This window comes from Alligator mississippiensis, chromosome 5, assembly GCF_030867095.1.
Source record: "Alligator mississippiensis isolate rAllMis1 chromosome 5, rAllMis1, whole genome shotgun sequence".
Taxonomy (NCBI): Eukaryota; Metazoa; Chordata; order Crocodylia; family Alligatoridae; genus Alligator; species Alligator mississippiensis.
The window spans coordinates 138,849,021-138,871,032 of NC_081828.1; the positions used below are offsets into that span (position 1 = coordinate 138,849,021).

The 22,012-nt window shown below is 41.8% G+C and overlaps 1 protein-coding gene across 2 annotated transcripts in view; it reads left to right on the top strand.

The window, feature by feature from the left end:
- Window positions 1–22,012, top strand: part of CPNE4 (copine 4) — a 356,741-nt gene that overhangs the window by 253,121 nt on the left and 81,608 nt on the right. For both annotated transcript variants that reach the window (XM_014602596.3, XM_059728790.1), the window contains one exon: window positions 13,670–13,768. In XM_014602596.3, the coding sequence (XP_014458082.1) occupies window positions 13,670–13,768 (99 nt within the window). The remainder of the gene's footprint in view (window positions 1–13,669; window positions 13,769–22,012) is intronic.

Consider the following 22,012-nt stretch of genomic DNA (forward strand, 5'->3'; position numbering starts at 1 on the left):
CCCTTCAGTTGATGGCAGTACTCCCTCCCAGGCACTACTTGTGTCCAAGTATTTTGAGGCTCGCAGCTGGGCCTTGGCCTCTTGGCTTTAGCCCCTTGTCCCATATGCCCCCTTTTGAAGGGTTTAGAACCCGGGGTACCCCTAGCACCTTTTCAGTAGTCTCCCCCTTGCCTAAAGCCATGAACCAGCCCTCCAAACTTCAAAAGAATGAAAAATATGAGCATCTACTTCCAAACAAGAATTTTTCCACAACTCTGGGTCAACATCGCACCATGATAACATAAGGCCAAAATACTTGGCTCTGCTGCCCAGTAATGCAGGGGCTGCCTTGCAGCTCCTCACAGTCTGGAGTCCTTCCTCTTTGGCCAGTCAAACCCTTCTCTCCCCAGGCCTCAGCCATGTTCCTGGTTTAATAAGGCCTCTAACATCCTCTCTGGGTCATCTGACCCACTACTTCTGGCCCAGGCCAGTCAATCCCTGGCCACACCTGGGGCAGGCAGCCATTTTATTAAATGACCTTCTGCCACTATGAGTCCCTTTAGGGAGCTGGAGCCAGCCAGCTGTTCCCTGGCTCCCTATCTCCTTCAGTGATACAAATATATTGAGAGCCCAATTTTCAGTAAATTTGTAGTTGTACATATGAGTACCCATTCTGGGTACAAAGTAAAAAAAGTATGCATACAAATCTCTTGTGTATATTCTAGGTTAGAATGGTACCTGTATCATCACTTGTATGTGAAAATTGATCATTTGTTTCTAAGCATCCAGGGACAATTATACAAAGCACTGTACACCTACCAAGTTGCTAAGAATCTTGTTCTAATCTGTTACAAAAATTGTGCAAACACCTCCTGGATATTATTCCCTTTCAAAGGGTGTGTTTGTACAGCACTTAGCATAATGGACTCCTGGCTGCTATGATATTGCAAATAAATAATAAACAATAATAAACAAGCTACTGTTTAAAGTAATTCTGTTTTGAAATTGCATGATAGTTCCTACCTGCTGTGAGTTGTCAAGAAGATGCGACTTCCAGCAGCGAGGTTTCCCCAGCTGACTAGCTGCTGTTGTGTTCAACATTTCAAACTGTGATTTTGAGAAGCTAGACAGCTGCTGAAGTTTTTAGATTGTCCCTTTTACACTGAAGGACTTTTTTCAGGAGCTGAAGTAGGGAAACAAATGCAGTTCAGGCTGGTGTCAGGTAAGAGCAATCAATAAACCAATAACTGCATCTCTGATCTTGAAACAGAAGAACTGCTGTTTTGTTAGAAAAGAGCATAAGAATGTTCTTCCTTCCCCTCCCCCACTTTTTTTCTTTTAGGCAAAAACCAAAATATTCTGCATTATTACATCCGTAGCAAAGTTTGTTATTAACAATTATTATTTGTACTATGTCATTGCTGGGGTGCTCTGCTAACCTAGTTCCAACATGCTGTTAGGAGTGGTGATTCACTTATGAGTTAATTTAAGTGTAGCCCCCAGGTGCCTCTCTATGGCTACAAACAGGTGCTGCATTTGTCTTGAGACAAACCATTTTATCCTGGGATAATGTGCAGTCATTCAGATGTCCCTGTCTGTTGCACCAGGAGACATCCTAAAAATCTTCATGGGATAAGAAGGACTAACAATTTATCCTGGAACAAACACGGGCATAAATTGTCCAGGGTCAAATGTAACATCTGCTCCTAGACCATATTTAGATTCCTAGATTCCTAGATGCTTGGGTCAGAAGGGACCTCAACAGATCATTGAGTCCAACCCCCTGCCTAGGCAGAAAAGTGTTGGGGTCAGATGATCCCAGCCAGATGCCTATCCAGCCTACTGCAAATGTGTGGCATGAGAAGTCAAGCAGCCAGCCAATTTTATTTTATTTATATATATATATATATATTTTGTGTCTTGGGCCAAATTAGCCAAATAGGTTCTAAATTCTGTTGATTGAGCAGAACTTAGTCATTCAAGTCTGTGTGGTGCTACCACCAGCAAGTATCCTCCTTCCCAGACGCTTCACCCTGGACCTCCAGATACTCTGAAATCCATGGCAGGTATCCTATGTGTAAGCCCCACTCCAGGAGGTCTTGGAGTTCAGATGCTCCCAAGTCTTGCTTGCCCTTAGCCCATAGGCCAAAGAGGCAAGCTAGGTGGAAATCCCCCATCTCCATAAAATAGGTATGTAGCCAAGATCCTCCCATTGAGAGGCTATAGTAGACTCCTGTAGGAGATCCTCTCTGTAATGCATTGGACAGGTCTCCACCCTTTAGTACAGAATGCCCATTCAAAGTGATCTTGGCCTTGGGAACAGACCAGTGCAGCCCAGAAAAAGTACTGCACTTAGCCCACATGAGGCCAAGAATCAGCGAGCCACTGAGCACTTTCCTGTGTGCTTGACTGTCTCCAGGCTGGAATCTGTGTATGCCTGTCTGCTTCCAATCTCCCAGAAGTAATGGTGAGGCCTAAAGTCTCTAGTTTTGACAGGGTTGTTGAGTCACCCTTGGCATTCTCTAGACTTGTGCAAGAAATCATTCTTCTTGCACATTTCTTGCACTTCTCTCTTGGGAAACCAGAGGCTGAGTGCACAGAAAAGCACTTTGTCTATCTTCTCTCCCCCACCCTGCCCCATGGCAGGGGATAGGGAAGTGCAGGACCAAGCAACCCCCATCACATCTCCTGGCTAAAGAACATGCATTGCATACCCTTGAGGCAATTTTGAAGCATGCTGGTGGGGGGTACAGGATTGTATGTCTATCTATTTTTGAAGTGTTTCACAGTAGAGCAGCATTTGAAGTTCTTCAAATGTTATATCTGTCCAGGGCATACTCTTCTGAGAAAATTAGTGTTAATGTCTTCTGGAGTGTCATCTTAGTGAGGTGGCAAGTTCAGTCAGGCAGCATTCCAGAAGCAACATCAGGTGACTTCAACCATTTGACTACCACTCACCACCACCAAAAGCTGACCCAAAATTTTGGCAATCATCCAAAAAACATAGAAGAACACTAAAGCATGTCTTACTTCACTGGAAACATCACTCAGGCAAACTTAATGCAAAACACTATAGACAAAATTCTATTCAAATTTCTGTTGATTACACAAATGTAATCTAGAACTGTTCCATCCATGTCTGTGTAGTGATTCCAGATTTAACTAGTGCAGATCAGAATTTAGCCCTGAATAATTGCAGAAACTGTGTGAACTTGAAAAGCAAAGTTCAAACCCTTAAAATTTAGCATATTGCACATTTCTTGTCATAACAAAGGGAAAGACAAAGGATGGATAAAGGTTGCAAAAGGGAGTAAGGGAAGTGTACTGTATTAAGATAGAGTAGGAGACTTTCCACAAATACAAGTTAGCAAATTTGTCATCATGTCTTGGCTGGGGCTGATTACAGAATAGTAGTAACCCTGATGAGAGAGAGACTGCTCCAGAGAAAACACTTTGATGATCCAGCCAACACTTCCGGCAATGTTTTTATTCTCAGTTTTGAATTCTAAAACCTCTCTTTTTTTAATGTTGTTGTTGCTACTAGAAAGTAAACCAAGGAAGGGAAGAGATAGATAGATAGATCGATCGATCCTTCCCTTCCCTTCCTTGGCTTACTTTCTAGCAGCAACAACAACATATATCCTGACAGGGCAGTCTTTAATATCTGTCTGCTTTGTGTTAGAAAACTGGGGCAATATGCCTTTGTATGGCGAAATCGCTTACTTATCAAAGATATCAAGAGCCATCTGAACTAAAGCCTGTAATGGAGATATAGTTATTTTATAATTGAATGATCAGAATCAATTAAAATGGTTTGTGCTGCACTTTGTATTCAGTTCTAAAAATGCATGTCCCCTTCTAATTCCTGACTCCCACCTCATGCTTCACTCTACTGAATTTTAAGGAAACAATCTCTGATATGATTTCCATCCAGATCTGAAATCCATGATCAGAACACTTATTCATCAAATTTACCTAGGATCCTGAAAGAAAAATAGCCCTTCTCTTGAAGAACTTCAAGCCACAGTTCCCAGCAACTCTTGTGAGGTTGCTGGTGACCTTGCCACATCTCAGACTGCAGAGAGAAAAAAAAAAGTATTGTATGAACTATACCACCTGTAACTCCTTCCTTGTGCACTTATGGACTAGATTGTCAGCTGTGTTACTGACAGGCCCAACTTTACCTGCTTGAGGATCCCCTGTGCCACAGAAGTACCTCAGCTGTTCAGGTCTACAGGATTTCTGGCAGTAGCAGCCAGAAGGGGCCAAGAATGTTTTGCCTTCTGTTCTCATGTTCCATATGGTCAGTATATTTACATCCCAAATTATCATCATGCTTAAAGGTAAGTAAATCTTTACATGCTTGCCAGGTTTGAGGCCCCACAAGACTTTCTACTATCTAGCTAGACACTGAAGCTCTGATGTTGCAGGTATATCACAGGAAAACTTTAACAAATCATCTGTAGAATGTCAGCACAAGTAGAGAAATTCAGATAAGTCAGCCTCTACTTCGCATTTCCTCATTTTCAGTTAGTGTGTGCGACTGAATGAGAGGAACTAAAATGAATTGTTTTAAAGTAGTAGTATTTTAAAGTTTTTAAAGTGTGTCCAGCAACTGACTGCAAATACAATTCTTTTATAAGGTTCAGTTTTGGTCTTGTGGCATGTAACCTCTGGAAAGTGTTTCAGACAGTTTATAAGGGTTATGGTAAAATTAAATGAACCTTCGTTGCTTGTTTTCATGACTCATGGGTGGGTGTTTTTTACAACAATAAAGTTCCCCATCCATGAGATCATATGGTATTTTTAGGTATGAGGAGTGTTCCCAGTCTCTCTTCTATTGATTGTGTTCCAGCTTGCATCAATAAACAAATATTCACAGCATCAGGGACTGAATCCTGCTCTCCCACATCCCAGATGATTGTTTTTCTCACCAAGCTATAGAGCAATAGAATCATAGAAAATTAGGTATGGAAGGGACCTCAGGAGGTCATCTAGTACAACCCCCTGCTTAAAGTAGGATCATCCCTAACGAAAGCATCCCAGCCAAAGCTTTGTTCAGCTGGGTCTTAAAAACCTCCAAGGATGGAGATTCTACCACCTGTCTGGGGAACCTGTTCCAGTGCTTTACTACCCACCTAGTGAGAACGTTTTTCCTAATATCTAACCTAAACTTCCCTTGCTGCAACTTGAAACCATTGCTCCTTGTTCTGTCTGTCACCACTGAGAACAGCCTAGTTCCATCTTCTTTTGACCCCCCCCAATGTAGTTGAAGGCTGCTATTTTTAAGTTCCTTCTCAATCTTCTCTTCGCTAAACTAAATAAGCCCAGTTCCCTCAGCTTCTCCTCAGAAATCACGTGCCCCAGCCAACTCGCCATTTTTGTTGCCATCTACTGGACTGTCTCCAATTTGTCTGCATCCTTTCTGTAGTGGGGGGCCCAAAACTGAACACAGTACTCCAGATGTGGCTTCACCAGTGCTGCGTAGAAGGGAATAATCACTTCCCTTGAACTGCTGGCAACACACCTACCAATGCAACCCAATATGCCGTTAGCCTTCTTGACAACAAGGGCACACTGCTTATTGTCCACTGTAACCCCCAGGTCCTTTTCTGCAGAGCTGCTGCCCAGCCAGTCAGTCCTCAGCCTGTCGGTGCATGGGATTGTTCTGTCCTAAGTGGAGGACTTTGTACTTCTCCTTATTGAACCGCATGAGACTTTTTTAGTCCAACTTCCAATTTGTCAATGTATCTCTGCATCCTAACCCTATCCTCCAGCATGTCTGCTACTCCCCCCAGTTTTGCGTCATCTACATACTTTCTAAGGGTGCACTCAATGCCATCTTCCAAGGCATTGATGAAGATAGTGAACAAAATCAGCCCCAGGACCAAGCCCTAGGCCACTCCACTTGATACCAGCTGCAAACTAGACATCAGGCCATTGACCGCTACCTTCTGAGCCCAATGATCCAGCCAGTTTTCTATCTACCTTACAGTCCATTCATCCAACATGTACTTCATTAGCTTGCCTGCGAGAATGTTGTGGGAGACCATATCGAAAACCTTGCTAAACTCAAGATATACCATCCACTGTTTTCTCCACATCCACAGAGCCAGTCATCTCCTCATAGAAGGCAATCAGGTTGGTCGGGAATGACTTGCCCTTGGTGAATCCATGCTGACTCATCCTAATCACCTCTAAGTGCTTAGAAATGGATTCTTTGAGGATCTGCTCTATGACTTTTCCAGGGACTGAGGTGAGGTGAGGTCTGTAGTTCCCTGGATCCTTCTTTGTCCCCTTCTTAAGTATGGGCACTATATTGACCCTTTTCCAATTGTCTGAGACCTTTCCCTATTGCCATGAGTTTTCAAAGATGATGGCCAGTGGCTCTGCAGTCACATTAGCCAACTCCCTCAGCACCCTCAGGTGCACCACATCCAGCCCCATGGACTTGTATATGTCCAGGTTTTCTAAATAGCCAGTCTTTCTCCTTGTTTGTCTCACACACTTGCTCAAGAAATATTTAAGTATTTACATAGAGTGGAAGACCTCTGGCAGGAGGGATTTAAGGAGACTCAATGCTCACCCCTTCAAAACTATAACCTGGAGGTTACAGCACTTATTTGTGAGATAAGACGCCTTGGGTAAAATTCCTACTTTGAAACTACCAGAGAGTGGATTTGAACTTTGGTCATCTACACCTCAGATGAATGTCCTAATCACAGGGCAATTAGATAGGAAGCAATTATTGTGCCTTCACTAGCAGTTTTGTGAATCTATGGCTTAAATTACACTTTTTGGCAAAAATTAATATTTACTGAAAAGACTTCATCCAACTGTACTTACAGGCTTGTGCTGAATTAACCCAGGACTGGTAGGACAATGTAAGAAAATAGGTGCTATATGCAAATCTAATTTTATGGTTTACAGAAAGAAATGTGATTGATGCAAAATTAAATCTTGTTAGAAATAAAATGCATGCAAGGAAATGAGTAATTAGCAGTTTCTACCAATTAGTTCATGAAACATTTTACTCACTATAGTAGAACTTGGAACCCACAACTGAAAGAAACAGTTCTGTTACCCATTTTTTGAAGCCCTACTCCAGCAAAGCAGTTAAATATCCAGTGCCATAGAAACAAAGTTTGGCACCTGGGTCAAAGCCTGTTGTGGCAGCCCACCCTCGCCCCAAGCACAGATCTGGGGGGCACCCCCCCCATTCTTGCCCAGGAGTGCACACAATGACAGGAGCCCCTTTCCCCTGTTCCTGCACCCCCTCAAATGAGCTGCTCGCAGTTCTGTCCCATGCCCCACCCCGGCTGGGCAGTGCCTGTTAGTGTCCCTTTGCTTTGGCACCTGGGGCAGTCACCCCACTCGTCTCCCACCCCCTTTTGCTATGGCACTGTAAATATCTACCTAATACTAAGAATGTGAGCAGTTCCATTGATTTTAACTGGACCTTTGACAGACTTAAAGCTTGAGTACCCTGCTGGAGGGTAACCCAAGTCATCCATTTCCTTGGAATACATTCAGATTTTCACTAAGTTGAAGTATTACTTCAGGAAATCTCTGCTGATTTGAAAACAATACTCACCTTAAAATTGTGTATATTTAAAAAAATGGATGGAGGAGGAGATTATATGTTACTATGCAGAGAAGTTGGCAGCCCACAGCCCATGAGCGGGATCTGGCCTGTGGAGCCTCCTGCAGTAATGCAGAGCTGTGCTGCACTGGGCTGACCAATGGGGAGAAGCAATGGTGGCAGCATGTGCCTGAGCTGTGTCATTCCAACCCACCACCAGAAAATAATTGCCAACCACTGACCTATAGTCTTCACTTGCATCTGGATTCTCCAGATAATGTTGACGAATTCATGTGACATCTCATGACATCTATACAGACAGTTTTTTTAAATAATCCTGTAGGCTTGCAGAGGAAGATTTAAAGGTGACCAGCATAAGGAGAGAGAAATTAGAATAGAAAAGACAGGTGGGGGGAGAGAGTTCAAACTGTTTGGTCATAATTGGATTTCTGATAGTAGTTGCAGCCTACTGTCCTCTTAACTTTAGCAGCATGTGCAAAGGTGAGTACAAAATGTTTTATTATGGGGGGCAGCCTGTCCTCATTCAGACTTCCATGAACCTGTCTCCCTTCATTTGAATGCAGAAAAAGAAGTTGGCCCAGCACTATTGCACTGAATCCTTTTACTTTCTGTTAACTACATTTGATTGATACTACACAACCATTCAGCAGAATTTGCCACTAGTTAAGCACTATGGTTCAGGAGCTTTTTAAAATATATATAGCAGGTCATTAGCAACTTATATGACAATGTAAAGGTTAGTGTGCTCTTGAGCATCTTCTTTAGTGGCCTGGTAAATGTCAAAAATACTGCTGGCAGATGATCACACCCAGTAGTGGCACATGACTTTGTCTGTAGTCACTGATTCATAATCACAACCATGCCCTGGACTATTTCTGATACCCCACAGATAAAGAAGGGATCTTTATCTGCTAAATGCATCTGTCTCCAGATATTCTGATGTGGGTCAGTACTGACCAAATTTTACAATGAATTAAATCCAGGGGGAGGTGGGAAGTTTCTTATGGGTCGGGTACTTCATTATTTTCCAAAGATTGCCTCCACTCTGCTACCCACTTGTGTTTAGCCAGAATTTTGGTGGGTTCTGGAGATCCTGCTGTAATGGCAGCTGAGGCTTCAGCCATGAGGCAAGAGTGGATTTGGCACTTTTGCATATCTCTTCAAATTTTAAGTGCATTCATTCTCGTTGGCTTTGGGTGCTTACTAACTGATCTATGTCGGAAGAAGGAAAGCAGATAATCTGCTTTCCAGTCAAGTTGGACTCTGAAATGTTTCATAGCTGTGCGTTTAATAAAAAAACTTTTAACTATTCAGTATACAACAAATATGCTATGTTACAGTAATGTCATAAAATATCATGACTTACTGGGTCTAATTCCTTGGACTTTTCTATTATCTAGGTTTATACACTTTGAAAAATAGATGTAAATCTCTTCCTTTCAGATTTGGTAGAATTTCACATTATTTTATTTCTGTAAATTTGTATTAGGTTCCCTTGTTTGTGGATATTATGATAGTCTTTAATAATCATTATTCTTTCACATGACCCCTACCTCTTTCACTATATAGAAAATGTACTGGGAAGGTAGTGATAGCAGAATTAAAGCTGTCTTGGCAGTCTCAAATCAAACACTTCCAAGTTTCCAAATACTTGACTTTGCAGCCTAAACAGTACTATATTTACATGTTTCTTTTGGCATGTAATACATGAATGAGAGGTCAGATTCACTAATATGCTCCAGCCACTTTGGGCCACTTTGAGGATTCAAACCAATAATAAACTGGTCATGGTTTGCTTTGCCAGTGTGTTTCAACTCAGATGAAGCAAATGGGTGAATGTATCCCATAAATTTTATCCCACAGACAACATAATTACACATTGAACAGAGCTGCTATAAAATATATACATGAATTTAAAAGCCCAAAGCAGAACAGTATACAATAAATATAAGATTTGGAGACTGATGCATCTTTACATTAAACAAAGTTGGTTATATTCTTTAAATACATTGTCCTTAGCAATATGATGCAATTGGCCATATTTTGGTAGGAAAAATGTTTTGAGTCTCTTTTAATATAAACCAAGAATTTCCACCAAAGAACCAAAAAATTTCCATCGAAGATTTTTGTGACCTCTTTGGGCAGGAGGCTGGACCCAATGATCTTGTGAGGTCCCTTCCAGCCCTAATGTCTATGAAATCGATGAAACCCAGTGTCTAGGTTTTCCTTTTCTGCTGAAAAATAAATCTCTAAAAACACTTTCAGTTACTAATCAATCAACATAAAGGTCCTGAACAGTTATTTAATGATTGGGGTTCAACCTAATTGTGCATTGATGGTCCATCACACCAGCCATTTAATTTTGCTCTGTGGGAGAAGAGCAAAATTGCTCTTGATTGTTTCTTGAGTGTTGTTGCTGCTGTTTAAAAGCATCTAACCAGCTTATGCTTGGAGTCATTGGTTACACTGGGTCTGTTCTGATATTCATCCCTGAAGATGAATCTGAGCTTAATTTGACAAACTGCAAACAGGAGCTGCTTGAAGTTTTTAATTTGAGAATCATTTTTTAATTGATAAATGACATTCATTCAAAACCTGTTTTTTAAAAAGTTGGATTTTTAAACAATATTTTCATTTTTCTTCAATTTATCTGTGACCTTTTTACCAATACTTTTATTACTATTTTTTTTAAAAGCTTTCATTAAAATATTTTGCCATCATTATAGAAAAATCTCTTTTTTAATGAAAACAGCAATTTCCTTCTGAAAACTTTGTCCTAGGCAAATGATAATTTAGAAAAGAATTTCAGTAAAAAAAATGTAAGCTTCATTTATTAATATAATTGAAGAGGAAATGTCACACAAGGTCTATCTCAAACTCGTCAAATAGAAATAATTTTAAAATGTCACTTTTATTGCAAATACTTTTTTTGTTTCTTACTAGTTGTGCATTGCAATTAAGAATACATACCAGTTTTTAATGACGTTTTTATTATAAAGCATTCATCTCTACTATGAGTGATGGAAACACTTTAACTAACTTTCCTGCTCTTAAAACAGAAAACCCAACTCCATTCTGTATTGGTTGCACATGCAAGAATGTTTTTCTTTCATCTGTCAGACCTGTCATCAAGGAACTCAATGCCATATTGGGAGAAAAATCTTTTTGCTTGTTTGAGTTCAGGATTTTCTGTCCCTTTGGGATACTTTCATAGAAAGGTCAAAAAATACTGTTTCTATGGTGAAAAAATGACAAAACACTCAAGAATCAGAGTTTGTGTAATCAATCAACCATTCCCATTGACATTGCAACAGTACAAGTACATGATTGCAGCATTCCCCACAATCATTCCTGTGTAGCAACTGCACATCTTTTTTGTGGGTCAAAGACACTTAACCTACTAATTACTTATGAGGAACTCCAAATAGGAAACAATCAGGAAGGTACAAGCTACAACAAACATGCCTGTAAAAAGGAATACAAGTGTTAAAATGAGCAATGGCTTAATCATTGATTTTAGTAGAATTCATCACTTCTATGAATGTAGTGAAAACTTCCCCATGCAGCTACCACAACAATAAATATTGAGAGGCTACAGGGATAAAAGAAGCTGACTGACATGGAATTAAAAATAACACTTGAATCTACATTTGAAGCTGGTTTACTAGAAGTAGGCACATGTTCAGTAGCAGGAGGCTAAGCAGTTTGCCATTTATTAACTGTACATCTTGATTAAACAATGTTAATCAAATACAATTTATTATTGCAGACTTCACATCTGCAACATAAGAGCATTATATGGGGACTTGGTAAAGCTGCTATTGGTTTGTTTTTGTTTTTTCCATTACAAGCTGCTGCCTTCTGTGTGTCATTTTGCTCTCACTGTGACAGAGTTGGAGAGCTTTTAAGGAAAAAAATGAAAGCCAGTCAATTCTTTTATTTCAGTAATTTGGCACTCAGCAATCATGCCTCCCCTACCAAGGGAGTTTGGTGAATTAGAAAGCCTGATTGGTTCAGTTGTCCAGTTTACACACCAATTACAATATTTCACGTGCAGACTTCTGCTGAGTTATTCATGTTTATCACTTCCAGCTTCAGTTCATGCCATGTGTTCTAAATGGGTCTGTGTTTGAAGGCTATTTGGAAATTGTAGTTAGTGCAATTGTTTCACTCTAGTGATGACCTTTTTCATTAGAGCTCTTGCAAGGAGTGCCTAGCTATCTGTAATCTGCAATAACTTCCCAGTTCTTTTCCAGTTGGGAGATAGACATACTGTGTTTTCTTTGAGAGACTAATATTGGCCCTGTTCAAGTTCAGAGGTGATAGCTAGAAAGGACAAACAGAGGCACTTGAGGTTCTGGGCTTTAAAGTTCAGAGAGGCATAAGCTTTCATAGGTAATGCCTACTTGGTCAGTTGTTATTTTAAGCAATTGGTCTTTATTAATCAAAATCAATAAATATTAAATCCTCTAAAATTCAAGAGGAAGACTTCTCAAGTTACCTAAAATCTAGTATTTACAAATGATGCTATGGGGTATTGAAAGCAGAAGGATGAAATGAATATAGTTCTACAACCTTAAATATAGCAGGCTACTCATTCAAAATTATTTATACAGTATTTGTCATTATGCTTTAATGTTTACAGCAAGGAATTGTAGCGTTCTAATCCCAGCACCTTCTAGTCAGGAACAAGCCCCAAGGTGTAATATTTTCTAATGGCATCTCTGATTTTGGGCTTCTTGGTTTTTGTGGGTTCCACCTGAGGTAGCTTAGGTCTGATTTTTTTAGAAGTCCCAAGTGCCAATAGTTCCAGATGAAGTCAGTATAAACAGCAGATGATTACCAGTTTGGGAAAGCAGCCATCAAGTTCTCAACATGACCACCTAACATTGAGTCATACAACTTTGTGACCATTATAGAATCACAGAAATCATAGAAATTAAGCACTGGAAGCGACCTTGAAAGATCACTGAGTCCAGCCCCCCTGCTCTGGGCAGGAATACTGCTGAGATCAAATGATACCAGCAAGGTGTCTATCTAGTCTCCTCTTGAAGACTTCCAAGGTTGGGGACTGCACCACCTCCTTGGGAAATCTATTCCAGATTCTGGTCACCCTTACCGTAAAGAAGTTTTTCCTTGCATCTAACCTGAAACCATCCTCTAACAGTTTATGGCCATTGCTCCATGTCCTCCCCTGTGGTGCCTTAGCGAACAGTTTTTCTCCCAGCTCCTGATATTCACCCCTTAAATATTTATAGACACCAAGTCCCCTCTCACTCTCCTCTTCCCCAGGCTGAACAGCCCCAGATCCCTTAGTCTTTCCTCATAAGGTTTGTCCTTCAGGCCCTTAATCATTCTTGTGGCCCTTCTCTGGACCCTTTCAAGATTCTCCATGTCTTTTTATTGAAGTGCAGCACCCAGAACTGGACACAGTACTCCAGCTGGAGTCTCACCAACGCCAAGTAGAGAAGAAGTATCACTTCCTTAGCCCTGTTCATGACACGTTGGCTAATGCATCCCAGTCTGCTATTAGCTCTGTTGCCTACAGCATCACACTGGTGGCTCATGTTCAACCTGTGGTCAACCATAACCCCAAGGTCTCTTTCAGCCATTGTGCTGGCCAGGACAACGTTCGCTGTAACTTTTGTTTCTCATTCACTAAATGCAAATAAGGACTGTAAAGTGTTTATCAAGCTCATCTGGGTGTCATGAAGATTAGTTTGTTCATCCTTGCAAAGCATTTTAAAGGGTTATATAACTCAGAACACCATGTAAATACTGATATGCAATTATACCCTAGGTGTTTTTATACCCAACTGTGTAAGTTGTTCAACTGAATCTTTCACTAAGATCACAACTTTACTTCCATTAGCTAATAATATTATTCACATGTCTGTTCTGGAAAGTTTTTTTTGAGATTTCATTTGTCGTTTCATTCTGATTTTGACAAGAATATGCTTTTATTTGTTTCAGGATATAATATTTGACCAAATAGATATTGGGATTTCTTCTGTGAACTTTTTTTCATACAAACTTCTTTTCCTAAAGAAATGTTTTCCTCTGTTCTTTCCCCCTTTCTCTCACCAGTGCATAGTTTGGGACTGGGATTCCAATGGGAAGCATGACTTCATTGGAGAATTTAGTTCAACGTTCAAGGAAATGCGAGGAGCAATGGAAGGAAGACAGGTAGGTGGATATTATCTATAATGGCTGGAAATAATAGCTCACTAATGAATGTGTAACAGGTCCTTCTTTATGCCTGCTGCAAAGAGGAGTTTTGAGACTGTTAAATCCCCTACTAAGGAACTTGGCTATTTAATTCAAACTACAGCAGCATATGCTTTTAGCACTAAAGGTCACTTATTCATTCCCCACTCTGTCAGCCAAGATATTGGCCAGCACAGTAACACCATTATATTTGTTTATAATATTAATTCATAGTTAATTAGAGACCTGAGTGTATGGCCAGATTTCAAGTTTATTTGCCTATTATGCAGTCCTAGTGACTTAATGGAATATGTTAGTATAAATTTTAATACTGTATATTTATTAGATTATCAGAGTAATTTCATGGAAGGTTCACTATTGACTACTTTCAGCCCAGAATTGCACAGAACAGTGATGGGAAAAGGTTTGGGGTGCAGTTTGGTGGTTTATCCAAATTTGTTTTGCTTCTGAAATTTATTGGAAAGCTTGTGAAAATATTTGTTTTATTTTTTCACAAGATTTCTAAAATATCTTGGTTGTCTCAGGTCTGGAGGTACATGGAGTATTTTTTTCCTGTGCTTTTACTTCTAGTTCTGACCAAACCTAAGAAGTACAGAGGTACCCACAGTAGAGACAAATACAATGTTAGTGCTATAGGACCTTCCTATTTGGGAAGGTGTTGAGCAAGGAAGTTTAAAGCTGGGACACTGTGTAGGGAGAAGTGATATATATAATCTTACTATTTATATAGCAAGTGTTAGGTGAGTTTATGAAATTTGCTATAAAATCACCTGATACTTCAACATACCAAAATTACAATTTCTATTATTGTAAAACACCTGTGTTTTGGTACTGAAGACTAATTTTGTAGCTATAAATAGAAGTGTCAGTCAGGATTGGTTCATTTCTTTCTCTGCTCAGCTCTTAAATCTGTGTGATATCAAGCAAGTCACCTGAAAGTGGCTTGATTTTTCATAGGTGCGGAGTGCCCAGAACTCCTGTAGAAGTCAGTAGAAATGCATAGGCTTAGCACTTTTGAAAATCAGGTTATATATAATTTTCTGTACTTCAACTTATTTGGCTACATATGCTATAATACTACTAAATTGCTGCGCTATTGTGGGACTTAACGAACTGATGATTGTGAGGCCCACTTAAAGACACTTTGCCTGTACAAACTGATTTCTTATTGAAATCAATGGAAGTTGAGGGATTAAACACCTTATATGGTCGAGCTTACCTGATGTCACAGCTGTACTGGCATCATTCGTTTTTAAAAATCGACAAAGAAATACAAAACTACACTGAGTTGGCTTGTGCTGTACAACAGATGAACAAATAGAAGACTGAGAAGTTCTGGGGCATCAGAAAGCATTAAGTGCTCTGAATCAGGGATGCACAATTATTTTGGCTGGAGGGCTGTTTAATGAGTTTTGGTGAGCTGTCGAGGGTTGCAAAGGTAGCCCCACCCTTTGGAGGTTCCCCGCCCCATGGTCGCTACCTTGGGAATGGAAGTCCTGCCCCTAACCCCTGACCATTGCCACTGGAAGTCCCTCCTTTGCCTCCCAGAAATACTCCTCTTTTTTGGGGGGGGGGGAGGACTGCTATCTGAACCAGAAAAAAAAACAGGTCATACACTTAGAGTCAAACATCTACTATAACGTGTTTTAATTTTATTACAAAAAATATTTTTGTCACGATTTGTGTCGGTGTAGTTGTAACAAGTGGGGGTCCCAGGGGCAATGTCAGTGTAGGCTTGCCCACTTGTTCCCAGGCTAACCACCCACCCATCTCATCTGCCATGCCTTGATGTTCTGATTATCTGATGTTAAGCAGGCAGGAGGCTGCCCTTTACCTGCCCTGATGACAAGGGCTTCTGTACACACTCTGACCTCCCCTTAACGTATCCGATGCCTTGCAGATGTTTCCTCCAGCTAGTTAGCACTGGGACACAAGCTCCAAAGTCTCATGTGGAACTCTCACTCCCCACCGGAGCTTCAGGTCCCAGCACCCTCACACTGGGTTCTTTGACCTGGCCTCATCACATTCTCTATATATACTGGACTCTCTGGGTCTATGAGCCCCTTCCTCAGGCTCCAAGCTCTGTCCATGGGCCACAAGCCTCTCCTGGCCATAAGCCCTATGCCCAAACTACAAGCCAGCCCTGTGTCCAGGCACCAAGCCCCTCACTATGGGACTAGGGCTCCAAGCCCCATCCCACTACATTCTAAGTTACCCATATCCCTTTGCCCCAGGAACTTCCCTAATTGTTCCCCAAGGCTCAGGGCCCCATCCCCCTGGAGCCTAACTCCTGGCTTTGTAATGCTCCGAGGCTCTCCTGCAAGACTGGGTGCTGCCACAGGTCCCTCCACTTACCTGGGCTCTGCCTCAGTGATCGAACCTATCAGGGATGTGGGAGCTGGGGTTTTCAGGCACCCCTACCCACCTTTCACCAGGGAGGTAACTGGCCTGGCATTTCTGGGAAGCTACCCCACCACAGGTAGCTCCACCAGACCACCTTTCCCCAGCAGGATGCAGTTTCAGGTCATGCCCAGAACCATGGGGTCTTCTCCTTCCCCATATCCCCAGCCCTTACCTCCAAGGTATTCCAGGCAGCAGCTCAGCTGGATGTTGCCTCCTCGGCTGGTAGCAGCAAACTGTTGCCCCTGCTGTTCAGGGACCCAACCCTTATGTACACCAGCTGGGCCCTGTTCCCCAATCAGGTAACTGTTTGATTAGGACAACAGGCCGCTGTGGGCTTCCTGGATGCCACTCAGGCCCCTGATAGTAGTGTATACAGAGATGACTGCATAATAGGTTAAAAAAAAAAAAAAAGGTCTTAGCAGCAGCAGGGTGGAGAGCCCCAGCCCACAGTGGCAGCCTGTGTCTGCCCAGCACATGAATCCAGGGGCCATGTGCCCTCTGTGCCTCCCCTGGGGTGTGAGCAGCAGCAAGAGCTGCCCCACACCCCTGAACAAGCCTCCCGGGCTCTGACCATCCCACAACCCACCCCGGAACCCCATTCACTCCAGCCCCTGCCCCACTCCCTCCCTCACTGTGGGGGCTTTAATAGCCTCTCTTCCTTCCTCTCCACTGACTTACCTGCTGGCCGGGGTGTGTGTGTGTGTGTGTGTGCATGTGCGTGCGCGCTCAGCCCCCGCAAATAATATTTTCTACTTCTGCCTCTGGTGGCAGGTAGCAGTACGGGAGAGAAGGAGACTGGATTCATAACCTTGACATTCTAAACAAACAAGTGATGGGATATATAGGCAGAAGCAACAAAACTTGTGGGTCAAGTATAAAGGCCAAGTCAAAAAAGATGGGCCTGAATGACTAGGAGAATGTATCTTCTACAGTAGTGGGAGAGAGAGGAAAATCAACCACAGTGTATGGAGGGGAAATCAGAAGTTATTTTTGCCTATGACGAGTTTAAATTGCTTTTGGTAGAGCATCAAAAATGGAACACGACAACTTGAAGCATCAGTGTACACTGTCCAGGCCATTATCTTAAAGAAGATGTCATTCCTTTAATAACACAGTAATTATGAATATACGAGTAACACCTTTGAACTTCTGCACTGGAATTTTTTGTTACCCTTTTTTTTCCCCATAGGGTGCAGTTCTGACTTCATTGAAGTCAAGGGAATACTTCCAACAGCTTCAGTGGCACCATGATTTCCACCTTGATCTTTACTAGCTTATCATATAACAATAAATAAATATTTATCGAATTCTGGAGGTAGTCGGTTCATTAAATACTGTTGTAATGCCTTGTGTTTCTGTTATACGCTGCTAAAATGTCTATCAATAACAACATTAAGACATTATTTGATAGCAGAGGCCAGTGATGGTTTTTCTTATGTCAAGAATTACATTGAATTAAAAGGCAGTGTAGCTTTCAGCATCTAAGCTAAGACTGAGTTACATTCATCTGGGATTTCTGACCAATGTTTGCATCCATCCCAAAGTAGTTGATGAGGTCGAGTTATTAGCTATGTTGTGTTCCATATGGTTACTGTTTTGCTTCTGGGAAGGATGTTTGAACAACTGGTCCACTCTGTAATGCTATTATGTAGATATCTAGATATGATGTTTTGAAAATTAAAATTGGCCAAAAAGAGGAGGTATGGCTCTTAATTATACCTGAAGTAACTAGTCTCAGTTTCTAGTTCTATTTCCTTCTTCAATTATTTAGGTACATATAAGTCTATGCATATAGGTTTGTCAACTGCTGGAGTATAATGGCAAAACAAGTGCATACTTTCAAGAGGGATAACAGGAGCATACACCTAATGGCCAAAGACTTTTCACTGGTTGAGAAAGTAATTCTCTTCCTTCTCTCTTCCTCTCTGTACCCCAACCCCAGTGCTTGCCCTGCCTTTGCCACTACCCAGGCTGACTTGAAACTATCATGATGTAATTAATTAGTTTCTTAAATGAATCATGAAATACAGACCCTAAGAGAAATAGAGTTATTAGCTCATTAATAATTCCACTTATTTCTGTCAGTTTGATCCTTGCAAATTGGGGTTGATGGCAGTTATTGAAAATGATAAATGATTTGGCATATCTAATTCTAGAAGTTGTCATTCCCTATTATTATTTAATCCTGGTATCATTAATCTTGATAAATTATCTGAGGAGAAATTAAAAACGTTGGACTCCTAGACTGAAGATGGGGTTGTGGTGGCTGATCTCATGATAATCACCCTAAACATGCAAAACAAACTTAGCTCTGGCATTAAGATTCCATTTTTAAAGGGTTAATAAACAGTTAACTAATAGATATTAGGTGCTTTAGTAGATGAGTAACCAATTGGTTTAGAGTCGGAACCAAACAAGGATTCATGCACCTGAAGTACTTGTAGTAGAATTTAGCTACAACATTCCAGGTGAGCAACTCACAAACTCCCTGCCTAACCACTGTGGATGTTGAGACACTGCTAACACTTTAAGTTTTCATTTAAAAACTGACTTAGATTAGATACTGAAATTCAGCTCCAGCACATAGTCCAAACTACCTCCATCTTGGCTGAGTCAACTGTTTAAGCAGCTAAATCCTATGTTAGGCTGCTTGGGATTCACAGACTAGACAGCAAAGTTCCTTGAGGGTTCCTGAGAGCACTCAAAACATGCTGAATACACACTGACAGGAAGGACTTTGGAGCTCATTCCAAGGACGGTGATGGTGCTGCCCGTCTTTTGCAAAATAATCTAGGAATTGGGAGACCTAGATCTCCTCAGCCCAAGGAGATTCTAACCAAAGTGTCCCACTTCCCAAGAATTTGTTCTAACCAACAGGACTTGCAGCATTCTCAGTGGGGCACTTTCCATCCCTTTCAGCTATGGGGCTAGAGAGCACAAGCAGACAGGGCATGCTTTTATAGCCCAGTGATGAAGATGCTCCTTGAGAGGAGAGATCTGAGTTCCAGTTCTTGCTGCCAGGACTGTTTGTGCATACTACAAGAGACAGTCAATGGCTAAGAAACAGAAATAAGCTTGGTAGCAGGGATCAGAACCCTGCTTTCCATCTTCCCTCCTTCCTCTTCTCATTGATGGACTACAGAAGCGCACTCCCTCTTGTTCTCCTTCTAACTTCAAAAATCTTGTATTCTTGGTGGCCCAGTTGCCCATCTTCAGTAGGAGGGGAGAGTATGCCCTCCCTGATACCATTCAATAGCATGATAGGTAGGACACTTATGGGAAATGAGAGATGTGAGTTTGAGTCCTCACAGGCTGAGGAGGGTTTAAAATCCAGATCTCCCATTTCCTTGGCAAGTGCTCCACCCACTAGACTCATATGCAAAAGGTAGGCATATGCAAAACGTGGGCAGATCAGAACTAGATGAAGTTTAACATTGTGAAGTGTAAAGTGCTGCATCTGGGGACAAAGTACCCCCAATACACTTACAGGCTCACTGTCACTAAACTGACTAGCACCATGACTAAAAGGGACCTAGGGGTAATAATAGACCATAGTATGAACATGAGCCGTCATGAGCATCAGTGTGATGCTGTAGCCAGCAAGGCAATACTCTGGCATGCATCAACCAATGCATCTCAAACAAAACCAAGGAAGTGATTCTTCCACTTTACTCAGCACTGGTGAGACCACAGCTGAAGTACTGCATCCAGTTCTGGACACTGCACTACAACAAGGACATGGAAAAGCTTGAGAGAGTCCAGAGAAGAGCCACCCATATGATTAGAGAATTGCACAGCAAGCCATACGAGGTAAGGCTGAGGGACTTGGGTCTCTTCATCCTAAAAAAAAGAAGGCTGAGAGAGTCTTGGTAGCAGCTTACCACTATATCAGGGAATGCATCAAGGGCTCAATGAACAACTGTTCACCAGGGCACCATTGGAGAAAACCAGGAGTAATGGCCACAAACTCCTGGAAGACTGTTTCAGGTTTAACACTAGGAAAATCTTCTTTGCAGTTAAGGTGTCCAGAGTGTGGAATAAGCTCCCTCCAGAGGTGGTGCAATCACCTACCCTGCTAAATCTTCAAGAAGAGACTGGGTGGTCACCTTGCTGGGGGTCATCTGACCCCAGTTGTCTTTCCTGCCTAGTGCAGGAGGGGCTGGACCCGATGATCTTGTGAGGTCTCTTCCAACCCCTTACAATCTATGAATCTATAAACAAAAAGAATGAGCCAATTGCCTACACGTGAAATATACTTCGGCACCAAAGTCTAGGCAGGAGTTTTAGGTTTTGAATCCTAGTCTCACAAAAGGGCTCGACCCAGAGTAGGCACCTAAGTCTGGGAGAGGTGAGGGATCTCAGACATGTCCTCATTCCTACTGTCTTGTAGAGGCATCTGCTCACACAGAATGCTCACTGTCGTGAATCCCAGTCATTAATTGCCTTACTCCCTCCTTTTAAAGTACAGGGGGCTTAGTAGACGTCTAACCTGGGTGTGTAGATTTAATTCCCAGAACCAGGTGCCATACCTAAATCCATTTCAGGATCTGGACCCAGGTTATAATCTTATAATCTGGACTGAGGTTATAAGATTATAATCATCCATAACACTTTCTCCCAATGTGCTTATAACCCATCTGTAGTCTGACATATGCTATTCACATCTGTGAAAATTTCTTAACATCTATCAATCATTTACTAACCTTTTATAAATCATTTATGAGTGGAGCTTTAATATAAAGTAAGATCCAGTCTAGTCCTCCCAGGGCCAAATTGAGTCCATTGACCCGTTAATACCCTGGTTGAAGGTTTTTATACATTTTAGAGCATTTATTTCTGAGGTTGCATTACTGCCTGCCTGTCAAAAATTAATTGCAAAGTGAATCTGAGTGGAATGAAAGCTCTCTCAAAAAGATGGCAGTTTTACAGCTGAAGTACGTTGGTGAGGGCAGCATTCTCCATTCTTCCCTAAGTGTCTGTGGATGGGAAGGGAAGCGTGCAAGAACAGCACACACATTCTTGGTCAAATTTACTCAAATATGGATATTCTGTCTCAGAAAATGAAATGGGAATCTTCATAGCTATTCAGAACCAAGAGGAAAGAAAACATAGGGAACATGGCATTCAAAATCTAAGGAGCTATCCCGAGGAATTAATTAAATATTTTGTACTTTGAGGGGAGGAACAATAGTGAACAATTATTCCCAGCCCCTCCACTTCTGGCTGTCAACAGACCCCCAACCTTGCCCAACTCATCATCACAGGAAAACTCTCCACTGCCCAACAGACCTCAAATGGAACATAGCCTTGTCTTGGCAAGAAATGCTCAACCTGTCAGCACATCTCCACTGCCAATACTATCAATACCCACCATAAAGAAACCATCAGAATCCAGGGTTCCTACACATGCCTTTCCCAAAATGTCATATACCTTATCGATTGCATTAAATGCCCTCAAGGCAACCAGGTGGGTGAAACTAAACAGCAACTCTGTAAGAGAATCAACTCTCACAGAAAAAATATAAAGAATGAAATACATGCAGTCACCATTAGAGTCATAGAGAAGTAGGGCTAGAGAGGACCTGCAGGCCACATCCTGATGAGCGTGGACGTTTGGTGCCCTGGGGACAACTAGCGGCAATGCATCTTGTGCCGTTGCTAGTTGTCCCTGGGGAATGCCTGTGCCATGTGCACTCTGGCACACAGCAGGTTATCCCGGGTGGGATAGGGAAGGCTGGGGCCAGCACTGGGCTGGTCCCATCAGCTTCTACCTGGGGCCCTGAGGGGCTTCCAGGGCTG